The 22,356-nt window shown below is 38.9% G+C and overlaps 1 protein-coding gene across 1 annotated transcript in view; it reads left to right on the forward strand.

Moving 5' to 3' along the window:
• BLNK (B-cell linker) overlaps positions 1-22,356 on the forward strand; it is a 95,953-nt gene that overhangs the window by 48,706 nt on the left and 24,891 nt on the right. The window contains exon 3 of the mRNA XM_009888683.1: positions 16,887-16,952. Within this exon, the coding sequence (XP_009886985.1) occupies positions 16,887-16,952 (66 nt within the window). The remainder of the gene's footprint in view (positions 1-16,886; positions 16,953-22,356) is intronic.

Raw genomic sequence — 22,356 nt, forward strand, 5'->3', positions numbered from 1 at the left:
GAGTTACGGGGCGACCGGGAGACTCCGAGGTACGAGGAAGTTGGCAGGAGTTTCAGAGCAAAACGGCGCTATTGCCGGTCGCCAGGGCGGTACGGGGAAGGGCGGAAGGTAAAGACAGGTCCGGAGCGATTAATCGGACACAGATTTCAAAGCAAAATGCGTGTCTGCTTCGTCTGCGGTGGCAAGAATGTTTTTAAAGTGTGTGTTTTCAAAGCTGTAAGAACGTAGTCCTGGACTCGCCGAGATGTATGAGCCTTATGCAAATTAGGAAAATTTAATTAATTGCTTAGTGGTTTAATCAGAACGTCCTATGAAGATGGCTTTTGCAGTTAAGTTCTGTAATGTTTCCTAATCTTCAAAGGAACTGGTGGAATAGAGAGAACTGGAAAATGGGAAATGTTCCTAAGTGAAGCAGAACAATGTTAAATACAGGGTTTGAGAGGAAAAAAAGCAGAAGCTGACCATTACTAAAGTATTTTTAGTGTGATTTTACTGGTGTGCTGGTGGAGTTGGCAACTCAAGGCTCTTTCATTGTGACTTTTTTTTTTCTGAATAGTTAAAAGAAGTCCTGTTTCAGATTACACTTTTTTTCCCCTGAAAAATAAGAATAAAATATCAAAAAAAGCATTTTTTTCCTAAAATAACTTCTCGTTAAGTACTCAATGGTGATTTGTAAACCATTCGCAAATCTGTCTCCCTCTTCCCAGAAGCCTTCATGCAAATCAAAATAATCCCTCGTAAATCGAACTTTGATGGAATGGCATTTCTTGACATCTACTCTTCCATACTGTTGAAATATTGGGGGGGCGGGGGGGCGGTACTTGAAGAGCTGCAAAGACCTTTACATTCCTCAGCCAGGCACACCTAGTAAAGCCTAGCAGACTGCATCCTACAGCCCAGGCTAGAACTCTGTGGAAGGCTCAATGGACAGGGGAAAGAAGACAGTGAATTTCCTCATTTTCTGCAATTTATCACCTTAAATAGTCCACGATGGTCTAAATGGTGTCTGGATTCAATGTTGATCTGAACTAGCTATCTCAAGATAATAATCTGAGTGATACAACGGAAAGTTGATGCCTTCAGGACAGTTACTGGTTTGTAAAGAAGTAAAACACACACTCTCTGTGTGTTGTGGACCATTATAACCCCACATGTGAGGGTTATAATGGTCTACAACTTGTTTGTGAACTGATTCAAAAGCCCTAAACCCAAAGGGCAGCCATCACACCAGTGCTGCATCTTTACACTGGCTGACACTCTTCATCTTGTCCAAAGTTTTAATATTGTTGTAAAATAAAGAAGAGGAGGAGGTAGCTCTGCTTTCTGGTATTACCTTGAAATAATAAAAGCTACTTTTTCCTCTCCTCCTCGGGGCCAATTCACCCTAGTTGTGCAAGGAACACAGGAGCATGCATTTCTCCAACATGTGAGTGTTCTCACTACGTGCAGTGGAAGTGCATGCATACTTCACTTTGAGCATGTCGAAATACCTCCTACATGCTCTTACTACACTTTCACGATTTTAAAAACTTAAGACAGAACTTTCCATGAGTACATATTCATAGTATAAATTCAGGGGAGAGGTGCAAATACAGGAAGAGATAGGCAGAACATGGCGGTAGCCATTTCATCCTTCTTTGAAACAGCTGAATACCCCATTGCGCTACGTGACTCGTTGGCAGTGCAGTTGACTTCCTAATACAGGCTCCTGTCTGCATGGAAGACACATAGATGGTACAGAGTTTGTACTCAATGTTACATGAACTAAATGTAAAACCTGCCTTCTTCCATATGCCAAGATGCAATGCCGAGAAATATTCCTACCAAACATAGTTTCAATTGGTGTAATTATAGTTCACATTTTTCTAAAGACAGCTTTCATGAAATTTCTGCTTTGTAGCAGCAAAAATTAAAGTAGCACTGCTGTTGAGTCAGTGTCTGAGAGTAGAGCTTTTGATTTTTTTAAGTGTAGACCTGAAAACTAGACATTATGTGGTTTTACTAAGTTCATCTATTCTCCATGGGTGTATTTGAGCCTACCAGACCTAGCTTTTTATTGCATTAGCAAGTCTTAGGTCAGATCTGAATTTTTAACATATTCCATTCGTTTGTTTATTGCAACAATAAGAACTATAAGTGTTCTTATTTACCTCTTTAACTACCATGTTGTGTTACAGATGTTGTCTGCAGTTAAGTCACTCAATTAACTTTAGTATTAGTTGGACAGGAATGCTGGAACTTCATGGGATTCCAGTACTATTTTTATATAGTGTTTGTTATAAGGTATGTACAGTATTATACAAGTATTCCCTCAGAGTAGGTTGTGTGTTCTAATTGCTTCCACATAGGAAAAATGAACTCCAAGGTTTGGGGTTTTTTTTATCATGAGATAAATTAATTTATGTGGTGCATATAAATAATTTGGTACTTCGAATGGTTTTCTAAAGTATGAAGCGAATAGGTGAGCAATAGCTATGCTGCCATGGCAGGCTCTAGCACGCCTTGATTTCAGTCTGAACTTCAGGAAAAAATATGTGCTGCGGATAAATGTATACATAAATACATGCACTTGTAATGAGGGATGGTAGGCAGCAAAAGTCCAGGAAGTTAGCAACTCAAAAGATACAGCACCAAACTTGCAGACGTCTTTGTGGTGCAACTTCCTTAGACTATGAGCCTATGATTCCTGCTCTTCAAGTAATTTCTAGCTGCTATATATGACTCTGCTGTAGCATCGCTTCAGACTTGCTGCATTCTTTTATTATGACCACAAACCTCAACAATGACCCTCTGCTCGTAGCCGTCTGTAGCTGTGTATCACAAAGTCTTTTTCAAAGGCATCATTACCATCACCACTGCAGTGACAGGCAAACCATGGCACGAACCAGAAGTGTACCACATGCTTTCACTTGCCTGCGGTCACGCAGCCAACAGCTTCCAGATTGCAAACAGACTTTTCCAAGAGCACGTTTCCATGTTCATTCCAGCTGACTTCATGCATGACTGCATGCATGACTTCATGCAGCAGTACTTCCTCCCCCCCAAAAACCCCTTAAAATTGCTATCTCCAACTGTAACTCGCAAATGAAAAAAAGCAACTGATGTTTTTTTCTGGGGTTGGACAAGTGTGTCAATTTACTTGCAATATTTTGTTTTAACATCCCCTGCTTAAACAGGAGGATTTAAGTCCTAATTCTGTTAAAATCGAGGAGTTTTCTGAAGGCCTGAATGTCTGTTAGTTGTATATCAAGAAGGTATTTATGGCCTTCGCTAATTTTCTACTGATAGATATAGCTTGACTGTAACTGCTAGGTCTTCTCTTTACCAGAGGACTTTCTGCTACCGTTTCCTCTTGAAAGTGTATAAGCAGAAAATGAATTCATTTGGGAGTGAAATGGTATTTAACTGTAAACTGGTACCTTCTAGGTATAGGATGTTGTATCATATGGAATATTTACTTCTTGAGGAAAATGAATGGGCAATATCTGAATATTAGTTTTGCACTGTAAGAAAATATTCTATTACAGTAGTTCTACTAATTCCTGTTAATAGTGAATTGTAGCAAACAGAAACTTAATCTGCTTTTTCAAGTCAAATTTTAAGTTTATTGCATCAATGCACCTAAACAAGACAAATGAACAAAAACTCAAGCAGGAAAGAAACTGGAGTTTCAAAGTAAGCTAGAGAATGCTCCCCATGACAGAACTGGGCACCAAAGTCCACATCCAACTTTCACATCTGTTGCCCTTTTCAGTTACACAGACTTTGGAGGAAAGGCTATGCAAGTGCCCAGAATGCTGCTCAGCAGTCTAAGGGCCCAAATCAGAACATATGAGATTTTTTCAGACCAACCCCTTCTAGTTGCCCGTTGCTATCTCTTCACAAGTCAGGGCCCCCTCACTTCTCCTCTTCTACTTGCTCTGTTGTTCTCCTCTTTCTAGCAAAAGCCTCAGCTCACAGAATTCACAGAATTGTTAGGGTTAGAAGGGACCTCTGGAGATCATCTAGTCCAACCCTCCTGCCAGAGCAGGGTCACCTACAGCACGTTACACAGGACAGCGTCCAGGCGGGTTTTGAATGTCTCCAGAGTGGGAGACTCCACCACCTCTCTGGGCAGCCTGTTCCAGTGCTCCACTACCCTCAAAGTAAAGAAGTTCCTTCTCATGTTAAGATGGAACTTCCTATGTTCAAGTTTATGCCCATTACCCCTCGTCCTATCACTGGGTGCCACTGAAAAAAGACTACTCCCATCCTCTGCCCTTGGGCCCTAAGGGCATAATGGCCATGAAGGTCCCGTGGGTCACCACCCGTTGCTACCTCCAGCATCCTTCTGTCTCAGCTTCCAGTTTCTCCTGACAACTTCCCACTGCTCAGTAACGCTCTGTCACAACAGCAGCTTTTGAGGTGCACCCACATTTTAGCCCAATGAAATGTAGGCTGAATGTAAAGCTGAATGTAAAAAAACCTCTGGCCTTTGAAATGGAATGAGATACAAAATGTAGACTTCCCCAAATACTGCTGTAAAAATCCCTCCTTCCACCCCCAGTGTGACCTCTCCAGTCAAATCGTCCTGTTACTTCTCCCTCCACCCATGCTTTGGCATAGCACAGCCTCCACCCCATCTATATTTGTCCTTCTTTCTTCCCTTCTCTCTGCACAAGCATTTCATGATAACAATCCCTTTAAAGTTCCTTTTTTTTCTCTCATCTTCCCAGCTATGTCATCCTGCCTTCATCAAAAATAACCAAAACAAAATAACCAAAACCCACTTTTTTAAAAAATCTAAATTGCCACATAGTTATTCTTATACAGAATTTCCTGCCTATGATGCTCTTTATAGAAAAGTGTGTTTAAATGTGAGTGTGATCTACCTATGTTTTAACTAAGAATATGGCAATGTGGACAAAATGTTGTGGTGGAATATTGAAACTGGTGAAGAGCCCTGGTTTAATCTCTTTGTACATAGAAGTGTAAGAGCATAGTCTGTTCACAAGATCATGCTATAGTACCTATAGTTTATACTATAGCTATAACAACCAAGGCCAGCTAACTTGTTATGCACCAAGTTCGAGAGTCGTAAGTGGAAAAGTGTAGAGGGGTCCCACCTGTGTGGAGGAGCAGACAGGACAGGTGACCCAAAACTGACCAACAGGGAATTCCATCCCATCTACCTTGTGTTGTGATGGCCATAGTAAATGACTGAGGGGTAAAAGAAGCTTGGAAATTCTGTTAACATCTTTATTCCTAATCTGTTAGTATATATGCTTTGAACAAGTTCATTTTCCAGACATAAGCAAAGCCAGACATGCCATGCTACTGGTTTACCACCTCAACATAAATGATATACTACACAGTAAATACTTTAGTGAATTAAAATAATGCATCCTGAGGTAATAATGTGAAACACATAAGTATATATTTTTCAAGCTTAATGCAGGGGCAACTGGGTGAAGTAGGCTATTAATGCAAGTGGCTATACTATATGGCTAAATGATTCCTTTATGTTTTAAAATACAGACACTATAGACAGCTGTGCAAGAAGCACAGAGGCAGATAAGTGCTACTGAAGCTGTAATTACATGGCTAGTTTAACTTAGAAACAGTTTGAGTTGCTGCCAAAAGAGTAGGTTCCTTTCTTCCACCCTCCCAATGCCCCTGCTCACCCTGCCACTTGTTTCTGCACGCACCCTGGCACAAGGGTTCCCATGACCATGTGATGAAGCTGGATCTGATCCGGTTGATACCTAAATTTACATAAGAAAAAAGAAGTTAGTTTCCCAGCTGGAAGTTCCATGATTCATCATAACTGGGTAAGCACTGAGGGCAGAGAAGAGCATCATTTCCCCTTTTAATGGCAGCCCATGTGAGCTCCATTAAAGTGGCCGTATAACACTAGGGACCAAAATACTTCTCCAAAGTTCTAATAAAATTTGATAGACTTCAGTAGAAAATAAACAAAACTGATAAATCCATGAGTAGCCTGCATTAGATCCCTGCCATTGCCACTTCACATAGAATCATAGCATAGTTTGGGTTGGAAGGGACCTTTAAAGGTCATCTAGTCTAACCCCTCTGCAATCAGCAGGGACATCTTCAACTAGATCAGGTTGCTCAGCGCCCCGTCCGACGTGACCTTGAATGTTTCCAGGGATGGGGCATCTCACACCTCTCTGGGCAACCTGTTCCAGTGTTTTACCACCTTTAGAGTAAAGAATTTCTTCCTTACACCTAGTCTAAATCTACCCCATGTCCTGTCACAACAGGCCCTGCTAAAAAGTTTGTCCCCATCTTTCTTATAGGCCCCCAACTTGTATTGATAGTGGGGCTTGCCCCGACCCAGGTGCAGGACCCTACACTTGGCCTTGTTGAACCTCATGAGGTTCACATGGGTCCACTTCTCAAGCTTTTCCATGTCCCTCTGGATGGCATCCTGCACCAGTCAGCTTGGTGCCATCTGCAACCTTGCTGAAGGTGCACTTGATCCCACTGTCTATGTTATTGATGAAGGTATTAAACAGTATTGGTCCCAGTATGGACCCCTGAGGAAAACCAGTTGTCACCAATCTCCATCTGGAGCCGTTGATCACTACCCTCTGGAGGCAACTGACCAACCAATTCCTCATCCACCAAACAGTCCAGCCATCAAATCCATCTCTCTCCAATTTAGAGAGAAGGATGTTGCGGGGAACTGTGTCAAAGGCCTTACAGAAGTCCAGATAGGTGACATCTGTAGCTCTTCCCTTGTCCCCTGATGTAGATGCTCCATTATAGAATGCCACTGGGTTGGTCAGGCAGGCTTGCCCTTGGTGAAGCCACATTATATCAACATACATGGTGGATATAATGCTTCTGCAGCTTGACCAAAAACACTTTCAGCCCAAATACAGCAGTGTTAGTCTTCATCATGACAAAAATGTATCTGTTATCCTGTACCCCTATCATTTTGATTCTAAACAGGTGGTAAAATCACTTCAGCTAAAGGGAATTTAATGCTAAACACATTCAGTTTAATAATATATAATAATTTAATGCTAAATGCATAAAATACAACATCTGCAATTTTTGCTATAAGCTTTACATGACGAACAAAAATACACAGAGGAAATTAGTTGCTACGCTTCAGTTGCTAAAGGGTAAGAAAAAAATTGAAAGTCAAGAAGAAGTTATGCTTTAGAGAGGAACGAGAGAGAGTTCCCATCTCCTTCCAACTCATGCATTCCTGTAGAGAAACTGCCTGAGAGAGGGGGAAAAATCTGGTCGGAGATTGGAAAAGGAAGTACTGGGCCATAAAGGACAGTTTAAAAACCACGCTAAAAGTCCAGCTATGGGGATTTTTTCCTTTGCTCTTATGCTGAGCAAATATAAACAGAACCAATAATGCAATATTTTTTTAAGAAAAGATTTGACTCTTCAAAAAGCAATGCAAATGTATAAAAATCCTAAAATCAGTGATTCTTTTAATTTCTTACATCTACTTAGTGTATCTTAGAAGCTATATACATAAATGCTACTGTCTTGGAACCAGTCTTAGAGACTTACGAATATTAGGCAGCATTAAGACATCTGGGGTTATTTTGTCTCTAGGAGTAGGCTAATGGGAGTGTTTAAAGTTTAATGTCACATCTAGAAGCTCTGCTCTGGTTTATTTGGCTGTCAGAGCACTATTTGGTAGAGCAAATGCAGACCATTACGCATCTAAATGCACTTTTAGTTTAAGGAGAAGAGTTAAGAGGTTGTTTAGAAAAGCCTTCCTTTTCTCTAATGCACCTTGCCCTCAAGCTGTTGAGCCCACAAAGTTTTCCAGACCATGCAAAAATCACACCTTTTTTTTTTTTTTGTCCTTTCACATTCTGTGAACTTACTGGATTAAAATCACTACATTAGAAATGTATTTTAGTAGCAATCTTAAATGACACAACGACACTGATGAAGACTGCACTTAGATCACAAAGTAAATTTATTCATCTCATGTCAGTGCGTATGTGCCCACGTTAGGAAGACCTTAGCATAAAATTTAAGTACTTACCTAACTTTAAGGTAGTTGACGTTAGACATGTGCTTAAATATCCGGCTAAATCGTGGTCAAACCCATTACATATTTAGACATAGACTTTTTCAATGTCCTTCAAAAGGTGACCAGGACTAAAATAGCAGATTTTAAATTCATGGAAGAGGTAAAAGAGGAGAAAAAACAGAAGAATTCACTCTGGAACACCAAATCAAAATTAAGCCTTTAGCTTTCTGTGTTCAGTTCATTCTCTTTTCTTACTTTTTCATTTACTTTCGTGTCCTTCATGTGACTGTAACACACTTTCAATTTACATGACTGCAGGAATGACAGAAATTTTATCTCACCTTTCAAAAACGCTTGTAGAATTGTGACTAAAAGTAATGTTACCGATGACAGGTGATAACTTTCTGGGTCCATACCAGGTCCTGTCTTTATTCACTTCCCTGCAATGACTTTGTGCTTCCTCTTTTTGGTGAGATATAAAAACCACTTCACTCTTAAATTTCTGTGCTTGCTGTCTTTCACCTACCAGACTGTAGGGTACTAGTCTTCCAGGGAGGTACGCTGCTCAGTTAGTTTTACCTGGAGCAGTATTTTAGAGTAACCTAATGCATTTAGTTTCCTTCTGCTGCTTGCAAACCTTCCAGAAAAATGGAGTAAGCCTTGTGAATGTAGCTTCAGTGTTGGGTTGTTGGGTTTTTTTGTTAATGCATCAGCTCACATCCAGACAGCTAGTGCGTAAAAGGGATCAGTTAACCAAAAAGGCTCAGAACAGAGCAGGTCAGTTACACAACAGAAAATATCTTTTAACTTGTTGTGTTAAGCAGTGATGTGCAGTCCTCACTTAGCCTATCATAATAGCTAATTATTCTCTGTACTACTTTCAGTATCACTATTATCCAGTTGGGAGAAAGGGGAGAGCAAGCTGGATAAGAGGGAAGAGGTGTCCAAACCAGAGATGCCTGCAGCTTTTATTAAGTATCTATATTTAAGAAGCTATACTAAAAACTGCCTGGCCATCACTGTCTGATATTCAAAAACAGCTGTGAAACCCCCACAAGCAGTAAAGAAGGGTAATAGGAACCAGGTCTGCTGTTCTTCTTTGCTAAATAAAAGAAAAAAGTAACTGCAAAAAATACCGTGCAATGTAAAGGCATGAAATCTTTGGTATTAATATACTGCCCATACATACTGAGAACAAGCCTCAGCCTTGATCTAAAATGAGGAAGCAGCTGTACCAAGTAGTTGGTGTCATTGATAGGGCTTCAGTTGTCTCAGCCCCACCAGCAATTCTGCATGGGTTCTTTCAATGTGCAGAATTCCCAGTCACCTCAAAGTAATTATACTATTTAATTTCATGTTAGGACTGATTTGTGTCAATACATAATATTATGCCTTTATGTGCTATGTATTTTCATTTACTCGGTCTATGTTAGTGCTTACTAGTACAAGAGAGATTGACAGCTTCTTTGTGAAGATTACATAGAGGGCATATGAAGATTAAAAGTATAATCAATATTTAGCCTTTCTGTGCTTCTGTGTGTACCATGTAAACACACACCTGCTCTAATTATGGGTTTTGCCAAAATAGTGGATGATTGAAAAGCGAGCAGAATAGGATGTTATTCAGACTTAAAAAAAAAATAATCAACACTCTAGGAAACTAAAATATTTATAGTCCATTCCTCTTGTCCATGTTATGAACGCAGGAGAAGATAATTGGTTGTTCCTGCTTCCTTGCAGATAGGTGTCTGTAACTGACTTCTGCCCATAAGCACGCCTCTTCCAACTTTTCTTCACAGCTTTGAGATATCGAGCCTTTGATCTTTATCTGTAAAGCTGCCTTGAACTGATGGTTTGGTATCTACAGGTTACCACCTCCAGCTCCAAAGTTCTTCCTCTCCCATCATGAAAGGCATTGCAGGGGGTGGGCTGCGATAAGCCCCCAGAGTGGATGAGTGCCAGTGATCCCCTATCCTAGACTCACGGCAACTGAAGCAGTTTATCTGATTGCACCTCAAGAGTTCAACCATGTCTTTATGCATTATACACATGTAACAACCATAGAAAAACACCAGCTCCAACACAGCCAGCTGATGCCAGCCCATGTCTCCTTGCAAGGGAATTCCACTCTCGCTGTTCCAGGTAGCATGTGATTTAGGGGAGGGGTTTGGGGAGCTCACACATGTGGAGATCTGAAGCACTTGAAGGAGGCCTAATGAAAGGAATTAAGTGCTTTCTGTATCTGGGAATTTTCTTTTGCTTTCTACTGAGCAATTAGAAGGGCGGTGGAAGGTGGGAACAGTTGTTGTATATAATTAATTGGGTTGGTTTAGATGCACAAAACTGGCAAGTAATACAAAATTACATCTTATGAAGACACTCATCCAGTGACCCATGTTCTTCCATAAAGACTGTGTTGGGAGCACTGTGTTAATGGCAGCCTATTGTAAGAATATTGTACTTTTCTTGTTTGTTAATTTAGTTTGAGAAGATACTCCAAGATAAGGGATTCAAGCTTTTCAAAATCTCAAGTGGTGCGTTTACAAATCCCCTTCTAGGTGTGCAGGTTTCCCCCCACCCCCAGCAAGCGGGAGTCTTCCCTGTTGTTCAGAAACAATAACATACTTTCTTAATTTGATCACCTGCATGCTTGTTTATAAAACTGAAAGCTAACAGAAATGCGAAATAAAGGCCAGCTGGGGAGAAGGTGGTGGAATAATTTTGCTGTGAGCAGCAGTAAAGGAGGGGGCTGGGCATGCTGTTCCTCCTTTAGTTTCATGTTTTAATGTGTTGGGGTTTTTTAAATAACAGAGGTAGCTGTAGTAATCTTTAGTAATTTTTCTGCTCTTTAATTTTTGGTTTTGATCTTGTAAAAACTTCGCTTTTATTCTCCAAATTCCATTAAACTCTTCTTCACTTTGTATTCTTTTTTGTGGTTCTTTTCTGTAAGACTTTATAGCTGAAGCAGGTGGGTTTTTTTTGGGGGGGGGGGTGTTTTTGTTTTAAGTCTAAATTTTTGATTACTAAATCCTGTTCAGTTTCCAATGCTAAGCACTTGATTTTGCCTGAAAAAAAAAAAAAAACAAACCAAAAACCCAAAACAGAAATAACTGCTTTTTGTTTTTACCTGCTCTATTATGCTGGCTTTCTCAAGACAAACATGAGGGCTACACCTACCTACAGTCTTTAAGTGAATGGAGGTAGTAATGACCTTCAGAAAATGGGACTTTCTAGACACACGGTGCCATGTCAGTGAGAAACAGATGTACCCCAAAAGGTGTAAGAACTGAAACTGGAGTTAAAACTGACTGATTTACAGTGTGATGATTTTTTTAAAATTATTATTCTTTTGAAACCAGTTCAACTTTGTCAGTTAAAGATCTAACTGATGTTAGGAAGAAGAGGAGGATTATGCAGGTCACTTCATATTGAATGTGTCAATATTACAAAGCTTCCCTTGCAGGCATTCTGCCTGAATATATCCTGTTCAAAATTCTGCCCTCTTTTAACCAAAGAAACTGGTCCCAGGGCACAGATAGGGATTTTTTCAAGAGGCACAACAGATAATTCAGACAGTCCTGTAAGCACCAGAAACTTAAGGAGATATAATGCTAGTCCTCCAGATAAACAGAAATAAGTACGTTTGTAATACAGAAAACTTCCTGTGATTCATTTAAAACTGGTTTTTGTTTTGCCACCACTCCCTACTGACGCTACAGTCAGCCCTGTTTCCAAAAACATTATCAGCACCACTCCCAACTGCAAACCCGCACATCTGTGCTCGCAGCCAGAGGCACCGAAGCAATTGTGCCCGGTCTCCTGCCCTGGAGACCATGTAGTATATTCTCGCAGCAGAGGGGTGTCACTTGCTATGGGCTGTCCCTTGCCACGTGGCGTCGGCAGCTGTACAGCTAAAATACTGACAAGCAGTGTGTGCGCTGAAGGTCCAAAGTACTGGATTCGCTTGTGCACAAGTTGGTGAACCGCGCTGTTGGCACACGCAGGAGATCGCTCTGTTCCCTGGAGCAGGGGGATGCTGTGGCCACTGAAGAGCCATTCATGCTGACTGCTCTCAGCTATAACATACATATTTATGTCATATATTTTGTAATTTTTTTCACAGATTCATAATACTGATAAATACTTTTTCTCACAAATTAGCCTACATGCTGGGAGAATTCTTTAATTTCAGACTGGGTTGTGTAATAAGTCTCCTCTTTCTCAAGTCTAGATATTCTATATGTCATCTCGCATCTGAATTGAAAGCTTGTTACACGCTTTATTCTTCTTCACGTTATTTATATTTTTCTCTTTTTTGTTTTTAAATTATTTTAAGTTTGGAAAGCTTTTGTGGGATAGCTTGTGTGCGAGAGCCAAAAGCTTACAGCTGATGTTTGAGAGTGGGGATGTGTCACAAGCCAGGCCCACCCATCGCCCTTCACTTGACATACATTCCTCATACACTGAGCTGTGACCAGATCAAAGAGAAGGTGGTTTTGTTTCATTTTGTTTTATCTCAAGGCAGCTCTGCTCACCCTTGAGCACAGCTTAGGTATTTGTGACACAGCGAATCCTTCTTTCAGGGTATATTGTATTTGCAATGGTAAACCTTTCCGTCTTCCTTTGCATGTGTATCACAGCTAGTTACCACTTTGTCATCTGATAATCCTGAATTGCTGGAGGCTAAAATTGATAAGATAGGAAAAATAGCAACACAGGGCTAAAAAGTGTCTCCTGTTAGGATTCACCCAACAGTCCTTTTTGTTATTCCCTCCAGCATGTAAATTTCTAATGTATTTGTTAAAAACCTAAAACTTCTTAGAAGCACCTACAGCCAAGACTTCCAAACTTCTCATCTGCATATTTGAAAATCTATTCTGCATGCAGTAAGTTCCTGATCAAATGGTCCTATCCAGTCTACACATGTCACAATTAAACTGGATCTCAAAATAGCTATCTGTTGCTGAAAAGTGTTTTCAAAGATCAGCAGTGACACAGACCACACCTTTATCTGCAAGCCTGATTTTAACATTAAAAAGTTCTCAACCAAGTTGAATGAAGAGTTGGTGCTTGTAGTTAAGAAACAACTCTTAAGTTTGACCTCTTAATTATCTTTAATTAACTGCAATGCAAGGTAAAACTAGCATGACATTATTTTCATTTACAATATTAGCTGATTGAGGTCCTTGAATGTTTCTAGTACCTGTTCATCCCAAGAGAACATCTAGAGAATCTACATTAGTTGGTAATGAGGTCCTGACTCAGATGTGTTTTGAAAAAGAAGGTTGTTATGTACCTGAAGCAAGGGCTGTGTACATTGGGCCATTACTCTCAGGGCTGCTGCTCTGCTAAGTTCCTCCCGCAATCAACCTCTTTACTTGGAGTATTGTCATAAGTAAAGAAAAGTATTTGAGTCAGACAAAAAGTATTTGAGAACTAGTCAGATATGCAGATCCATGCAAAACGTTACGTGTATAAATGACCTCCTATGCTTCAAGTTCCTCATGGCTCTGGAACGGCCTTCAGGCTTGCATTTGAGACCCTTAAGATCTGGAGAATCCTCTTGCTATAGGTTTTGCTGTCTTCCTCTCATCTTTTCTACTGTCTCTCTAAAATCACAAGTCAGACAGACAGCTCTTTGTAAAATTGTCAGTTGTAGCCTGTTCTATTGGCTGGCATCTCAAGAAATCTCAGCCTCTAGCTAACTGGACAGACTGGTTTTTGCAGCTTGTTCAACTTCATGGGTCAAAGGGTATTCCACTTGAACTGGAGATCATCCGTGCTTGATGACTTCCTACACTCAACACCACACAGTGCACTGGTTATCTGCTTACTCTCACAGGCTCGATACAAGTTAAGCTGTCAGGAGGTAACAAACTAAATACTGTAACAACTCCTACAAGAGCTACTTAACTTTGAAAAAACTCACACAAACACATATTAGACACTCTAATTTATCACAATTTGCAGTTAGAAAATTAAATGGCTCCAGAAAAAGAAGAGGCAGAGGTTTTTAGGAAATTTGATTATGCAAAAATGGGAATGTTTTGATTTCAGTCCATCTGCATGGGGAAAATAACTGATCGCACCAGTAGAGGCACATGCTATTATCTCTAATTTAAATGCTTTTTTTAAAAAAAAAAAAGAAAAGGAAATATGTGTTAAAATGCTCTTTTAAACTATAGCCTTATTCAGTGCACATGGAATACCCATGATAGTCTAATCACTTCACTTAAGTATGATCAAATGAAAAGCAAAGTGTTCCGGGTACTCGTAGTTATAAATTTTGGGGTAGGCTTTATTTGGGGGTTGAGTGGGTTTAGAAACCAAAGTGACAATATAAAATAAAATCAGTCATGTGAAAAATGAAATGCCTTTTTTTTCAAAATAAAGCCATAACTTTACCATTGTAAAGATACATGAATGTCAGAGATAAGCAATATGCAATATTCAGACCTAAATCCACAGTTAGATTTTTTTTGTTTGTTTGTGTCTTCTCTCTAACAAACAATAAATACTGGAACAAAAATAGCTGATGCTTACATGCATTTCTAATTAAAGGCTGGCAAGCCTTTTTGAAAATGACAAAAACGCTTGCACACAACCATTCTCCCCCAACTAGAACTAAACCATTTAAATCTCCTCTCATTCTTTTCATTCCTCATTACTCTTCATTTATAGACACTGCCAGGTGCCAGCTGGGGCACAAGACTGAAACAGTAAACTGCAGAAGATGGCTATTTGATGTTTCAAGCATAACCAGAAGCTGAATGTATTGGGGGGGGGGACGGGACGGACACTAAACCCCACAGAAAAGCAGAAGTTCTTATGAGCTCTTCACCCCAGATTTGCAGATTTAATGTATCTGGTTAGTTTAGATAAGAATCCAAGCTGTTCTCATAGATGCAGTGCCTTGTTGCAGGAAATAGCAAACCATTTTGCTATGCACCTGTTTCTGACATCTATAGGCAATATTATTTTTTTATATCAGCAGGTAATGCTATATCATTTTGCTGTAAATTAGTAGTATGAGTTTTGAGCAAAAGTAAAAGATGTGCTTGTGAATTATTTCTCAGTTATTCTCATGATTCTTTTTTTGCTGAGTTGAGAACCTAAAAAGAATAGGTTGAACTTGGTTTTTTTTAAGTAAAATTGGGCAAAGATTTAGGCTTTAGTAATATCAGACCCATGACCTAGCCTGTCAGAGCAGGATACTCCATGTTGTTGTATTACAGGGCTGCTGAAAATCTGTAATATCCTTCAATTCCAGCCAATACAATGAACGGATCAGATTTTTCTGTTATGTTAATAAACATCATTAAGACTAAAGTTAAGCTTTGTTATTTTTTTCAGGATTCAAAAAACTAACAAATAGTCAGTTACTTAACTTTCTTTTTTTAGGCAAGTCTTATAAGTTGGATTCATTATCATTAACTACTACAATTGCTCTAAAATCATTAGCAGAGGTAGGAAGGTCCCTCTCAGCAGAAGCCTCATACTCTATGGCTACTTGTTGCCTTCAATGGCTATATGTCTGCTTAGCCTGAACCGTGGACGGCAGACAAATAATCGCATAATGTTAGTGCAATTATTTCCTAATTTTGTTTAGCTAATTCTCATCTAATTCCAATTTCCTTTCAAAAAGCTGTTTTAATTTTTAAGAGGCAGCTGTCATTACTAATGACAAAGCTGGAAGACAGTTTCTTTTTAGCGAAGCTCTATGTTACTAAACCTTCTGCATAATAAGGTTTAAAGTTTAAAGAAAGCTTTTAAGAAAAGGAAAGAATACTTTGTTTGTACTTGCCTTTGTAAGCAAAGTTTCCAAGAGTCTCTTGGTAGCCTGATCACGCATCATAGGCAAGACTATAACATGGAATGACATAGACAAAGTATAAAGAAGAATGGAAGGAAAAATTTTTTTAAGCCCTTTTTGAAAAAAATCATTGCTTTCCTTTATTGGTTGTGATAAAATCTTCAGCTCAGGTCTAATAAAAGATACATAGTTTAGGTGAACAGGAAGAACATACACTCTGTAAAGAAACTAAAAATATATACACATTCTATGGAAGTTTCTAGTATGACCAAAATTCCAAGAGGTGTCACCATAAAATCAAGTCTTTTGCAGAAAGTTATGTCTGTGTTCCTGACAGTGACTTGATTTTAGCGGTGTGGGTTTTTAAATGAGAAGGGAGGTGGGATTCTAAATGAATCTTGCTGAGTGAAAAATGATATATTTAATATAAATTCTCTTGATTACCAGTAAAATTTTAATGAGGTCAGTGTGGCTGATGAATAAAAACAATCTTTGATACCAGATATCAGTCCATGTAACTGGAGTCCCAAGATCGTGAGTTTTTACAGCTTTTTGTCAGTCACGGATACTCTAATCGTTTCTCAGATGGTCTGGACCATCCTATTATAACTGCAAACACTATGGGAATGAGGTAAACTGCTGATAAAATGACTCATGTAAGGTCAGAAATCAGAGGGCATTATATAATGTGCATTATATCTGTGGAGTGTTGTAAAGTCAGTTCTAAACCAAATGTTGACATTGAAATATTCTAAACTATTAATTTAGGCAATGATGTTCTTTCCTGATCCACTTACTCTTAAATCGATTGTTTAAACTGCACTTAATTGTATTAAGGAGAAGGATAACACAAATCATGCCAAAGAGCTCTGCTAAAAAGGGAGGGAAACTTCATACACAAATGATTTAGCAACTAAACTACTTACTGAACATATACTAAGCATTTTTGATGTGTGAAATATTACTGGAAATGCACTTCCTGTATTTTTCTTAATTTATATAAATGGGTGTTCAACCACATGGTCATTTTAATGCTGGCTTTGTTTTAATATCTTACAGGAAGCTTCAAAAGATGGTGCATGACATCAAGAAAAATGAAAGTGGGATAATAAACAAGTTCAAAAAGTAAGTTTGAAATGTCAATCTTTGTTTTATCAGTTTGGGTAAGTCCAGATTGCTAGCATAGCCTATAGTACGTTAGTGATGGGACCACGTTATTCTAGAGGGATGTACTTCAGCGTATGTAAAGAGCTTCAGTACAGACTGTGACATGCAAAACTGTCATCAGTATTAAGAGTATCACAAAGCAGTTGCAGAACTGGCCTCCAATGGGAGGTTATGTTTGTAGCCCTGAAAAATACTATTTGGGTAAAATGCATTTTTCTTAATCAGTATTAAGAGTATCACAAAGCAGTCGCAGAACTGGCCTCCAATGGAAGGTTATGTTTGTAGCCCTGAAAAACACTATTTGGGTAAAATGCATTTTTCTTACATATTCTTTGGGAATGATCATCGCTTGTTGCTTAGGTGTGTGCCTTTCTCCTCAGGCCACTGTTTAGGCTTCCTGCTGCAATTAAGTTTTAATTTGAGCTCCACCTTGAACCAACTGCTCAGACATCATAGTTAGAATTCCCATAAAAATGCTTAGTCCTCCTGTGCTTCAGTCCCAAAAAACAAAACCCAGCATCCATCCTTATTCCAGTAAGAAGTGCTAAACAGCATGCATATTGATGTCATGTGCATATGAGTATCATAAAATATTCATGTGTATTTATACATAGAAATTCCAGTAATTCTGCATCCTTGTCGAATGAATACACCATTCACTGTTTCCAGTCAAACATCTATTTAAACCAATTAGCTATTTAACACACTTTTTCTTAATGCAATAGCTCATTTGCACTGAACTTCCATGTGGATGCAATTTTCTCATTCAGATGTCTGTCTTTACACACTTCATTGACGATAGAAGTACTAAGTACTTTTAAAAGAAGTTAATTAGTACGCAGTATCTGCAGAGTTTCCAGGACGACCATATTACATTCTAGAAATTCAGCTCTTGTACATAAAAAGCACGTATATACATTTTTTTTAAAATTGTTCTTAAAGAATGCTCATGATGGCTCAGATAAAGGAAAAGAGGCAGTATGGTTTTACCAGGAGCTAATTTTAGGTATATACGAAGCGGTTAGTAGGCTGGTGGGAGAAGTGGTAGGGCTCTGGCTGGTTGGGCTACACAAGAGCTCAGGAAAGCCGCACTGGCTACAGCCACTGCCCCGGCTGCCAGCCCAGGCAGGGATGGTGGTTGTGGGGCAGCTGCGGTCCCTGGCAGAGGAGGGGGATGCGCTTCCAGGAGCAGCAGCCACCACCATCTGGCTCACCCGTTCCCCAGGCAGGAGGAGTACCCTGAGGTTTCAAGCCCTCCTTTGTGGCCTCTTTATCACAGCTGTGTTTCTGTCCACAAACCTTGAGGAGGCTCTGATGGTAACACCTGATATATCAGATAGATTCTTGAGATCGCTTTTTTCCTTCACTCATCCTCTTTCACTCTAGCACTGCTGCAATTCGCAGTAAATCATAGTCACATGGTATATGTACTTGTTAGTTCTGCACAAGCACAAAAGCAAATTTTGTTTTAAAATTACCCTCTTTCAACTTCTTGGATATTTAATTTAATCTAAGCGTGCTTTTGTTTTTAACACAGTGTGTATGTAAATAGACCACTGTGTTCAGAGATCTGTCTGCAAAAAATGCAGTTTCACCTGGGACCTGCTCCCAGGGAAGAGCTTCTAGGTGTCAAGGCTTTTGGTGAGTTTTTGGAGGGGAGGGAGGTGAAGGGGGATTGGGTGGCTGCTGTTGTTGCTTTTTAATAAAGGGTGGCTTCCTACTTCCCAGGAGTAGTTTAAGTGTAGTTAATAATGTTGCAGTGGGTCCAGTTGAAATGCCTCAGAGAGGAAAGCAGATGGCAGAAACAATAGAAGCATCTCAGACTTATAATTTGAGGCAACAAATTGTCTCCCATAGTTGCCTGGACATGAATTCTGCTGTTAATCAGTATTGCTCTGACTGTGTGTCCTTCCTTGAGAGTAAGAGGGGAACGACAAACAAGGGAAAAATAACAAGAACTAAATGTAGCTGAAGCTGGGAAGGTTAGAGGTGCCATCATTAAATGTCAGATTCAAGATTGCTGCTATAATGCTGCAATTCTTTGATTCTCTCAAGATTAAAAAAAAAAATCCACAAAAAAAGAGCATGTCATAAAAACTCTCTTAATGTATGACTGCAGCACAAAGCTCACATTTCACCTCCCCCAGCTATAAGAATACAAATTGAGATGTAAAAAAACCTTTGTGATACTTCTATGATTCATGTGAGTTCTATCAACCTCTTCTGCAATTATGAAGATAAGAAACTTACTTTTTTTTTTTTTAAAAAATTGAAGAAACAATTCTCACATTTGCGCATGACTTCAGAACTCGAATCTTGAACCCGGCACATAATGAGACTTGCAATAAAGGCATGAGTTGACAGCACTGATAAGGATATGTACAAGAGATGCCAAGCTTTGCAGAATTAGATCTGGCTGTACGCCTCTGAATGTGCCCTTTTGGGGCTTTTTGTTTGATTTTTAGCAGATGCTTTTTCTAAAAAATGCAGTTATCCAGTTGATCACTTCCTCCATTTCAATTACAGGATTATTTTATTAAATGTGAAGGATCTAAACACAACTGACACAGGAAAATTGTACCAAAAAAATGGCTTTATGTAGCACAGATTTGGAATTTGTCTATATGCTGGAAAAAAACATTGTTTTGGCTCAATTTCAAACATATTATAAGTAGAAATCATTTTAAAGAAGTCAAATAGTGTACTTGCTTATCCCAAGCTTAAAGTTGTCACACATTTATACTGAAATTGAAAGAATGATCAGATACTCATTAAATACATTTGACTTATTACCAGTATTTGTTAAGACACTTCTAAAATCTAGATTGGCTCTTGATTACAGAAAAAAATAAGAGAAGTCCTTGCATCAAGTGTCTTGCTCTCCAACCTAGTTCATCTGCAAGGTGCAGGTAGGGAGGGGTATATCTACCATCCATGTGCGTGTTAAAGGTCTGTGGAAAGCAGTCTGAACAGTGGTCATAACAGGAAAGAAATCTACAGATTGTTTCTTCATTGCTTACAAGTTCCTGTTGTTTATTCCCCATTCTGACTCAAAAAATATTGCCCACTGCAGGCTACCATTCACCTGCTTGCCCTTAGTCCCATGCAAAACTGATTACAATACGGGAGTCCCAGCTGCTGTGCAGATCATGATGTCAAAGAGGATTATGTACTCACGTGTAGAAGCAATAGGTATAGCCACAGTTGTATAAACAATAAGAGCTGGAGGCATCTTTTTCATATTCACATCCTTGGTGATACAGAACAGGTAAGTAAGAGAGAAATCATAGGTTTCACTCTGTAGGATGGCTGCCTATGCTTGGAACACACTGTAAAGATGATGTAGCACTTATCTGTAAATCATAAGCTTTAAGCCTCTAGGCTTTGTTTGGTGGAATCCTAGCTCAGTTGAAGTTGATGCTAAAAGTCATACTGCGTATACAGCAAAGTCAGGAGTTCACCCTAAGGTTTTAGTACACGCTGACCTACTATAGTGAATAAGAAACTAGAAGTTCAGGTTACTCACCTTGTTGCGATATCCCATCCATCGGAAATCATAAACTTGTAGTTATTCATCTAACTGCACACAATCCAAATATGTGCATTTCTTGAAATTGCATTTGCCACATGACCTGAAAAATGGAAAGAAGATGCAAGTTCATCTCATCTGCTCTACCCAGCTTTTTAGTTGGGTAAATTTTTACTTCAGATTTGTCTGGTCCATTTTCCTATACCACGTATAACTTAGGTGGTAACGTCAGGCAGAAAAATGGAGTTCTGTCACTAAAGGTCTCTTCGACCTGCATAGCTGCAACTAGAAGACATCCATGATCAAACCCTTGGCAGAGGAAAGAGAGGAATTTTATGGACTAAACAACGGGAGAAAAATACTCAAATCAAGCTGTACCACACTGAGAAAGAGAAAACATGGAAAAGTACAATACCTAATTTTAACTGTATTCTGAAGGATCATGAATTTCAACATGTAGCTGAATAGAATGTTTTGGGTGCCAGGATTTTTATTAATAGAACAATATTTCATCAAGTGAAGATAAATAAATCACAGCTATGTGCCATTTCCCTGCCACAGCACATTGTAAAGAAAATGTGTGAAAAAGTAGTAATAACACCTTTTTTTTAAAAAAAAAAAAAGAGTTTCAGATTAATTTTATTTTGTACAATCATCAGGTACTTCCAAAGCTATAACAAACTATTCCACTAGGTCATGAGAATACACCTAAGGAAAACTTTATCTGTCAGATGGATTGCATCTGTTAGGAATTCTGAAAAAGTTTTTGGCAAAGTTCAATTAATTTCTCTTTTAATCACAAGTGTCACGATCTAGTGCATTTAGGAATAATACATACTATAAATACTCAACTCAATAAAGATGTCAATATAATATTTTTAAATCCTATTAAGCAAAACTGATTCTTAGGAAGGAAGTGGAATCTGTGCAGAGTTAACAACAGAAAAAGTGAAGGACCCTTGAAAATGAGGAGCTTTTAGGCACATCTTAAATGCTGGGGGAGTTAGCAGAAACACTGGTGAGGAAACACATCTATAGGAAAATTAAGTGCTACATGTAAGGGGCTACTACGATGTAGGTTTGGTTACTTTTCTGGATGCAGCTGGGAGGTGAGGGGGGAGAGCGTTGCTAGAGGATAAAATCCAGAACTTCTGCTGCAGTTTGTTTAACAATTCACTCGTATAGTGCAGGAAAACACAAAACATCAGCCTTGGCATGCTGCAGAGGGAAAATCTGATAATGTATTGTTTTTTAAAATGAAATTGTTTATTCTCCTAAAAGTTATTGTGAAGTTCTGTACATTGCATTCTGCTCTTGTGTGAGCAGCTTTTAGACCTCATTACGTGAAATTTCTCAAATGCTACCTGCTTATTTGTTGAAGCTAAACTGTATATAGTAAGATGTGTTTTGTTGCTTTTAAAAACCTGTAACCGTACTCTCACAAAGGTACTTGGATTTTTTTTGAGTCCTTTAGAACTGAAATGTCTCAGGGATATTTCAAAATCTTCATAAAATTACTTATTTTCTACTAAAATTTAGAAAAATGCTGGTCTTGTTAAAGTAAAGGGACGCTTGAATTATTTAATTTGTATTCTATCACAGCTAACAGAGATACTTCATCACCTGTAACTGAAGTCCAGAACAGAGTAGCACTGGAATATTTTACTTGGAAATTGCATTTGCTGTAATTTTATATAACTCTATTAAAAGAGATGCTAGGAATTCATCCTGTCTTCCACTTAAATATGTATGCTCAGTTGGATGGCATTTGATTCTTTCAGTTCCTTGTCATTAACTTCAGGGGAGCAGGACAGAGTCAGTTATCACTCTGCA

The sequence above is a fragment of the Charadrius vociferus genome, unplaced genomic scaffold, assembly GCF_000708025.1.
Source record: "Charadrius vociferus isolate BGI_N301 unplaced genomic scaffold, ASM70802v2 scaffold436, whole genome shotgun sequence".
NCBI lineage: Eukaryota > Metazoa > Chordata > Aves > Charadriiformes > Charadriidae > Charadrius > Charadrius vociferus.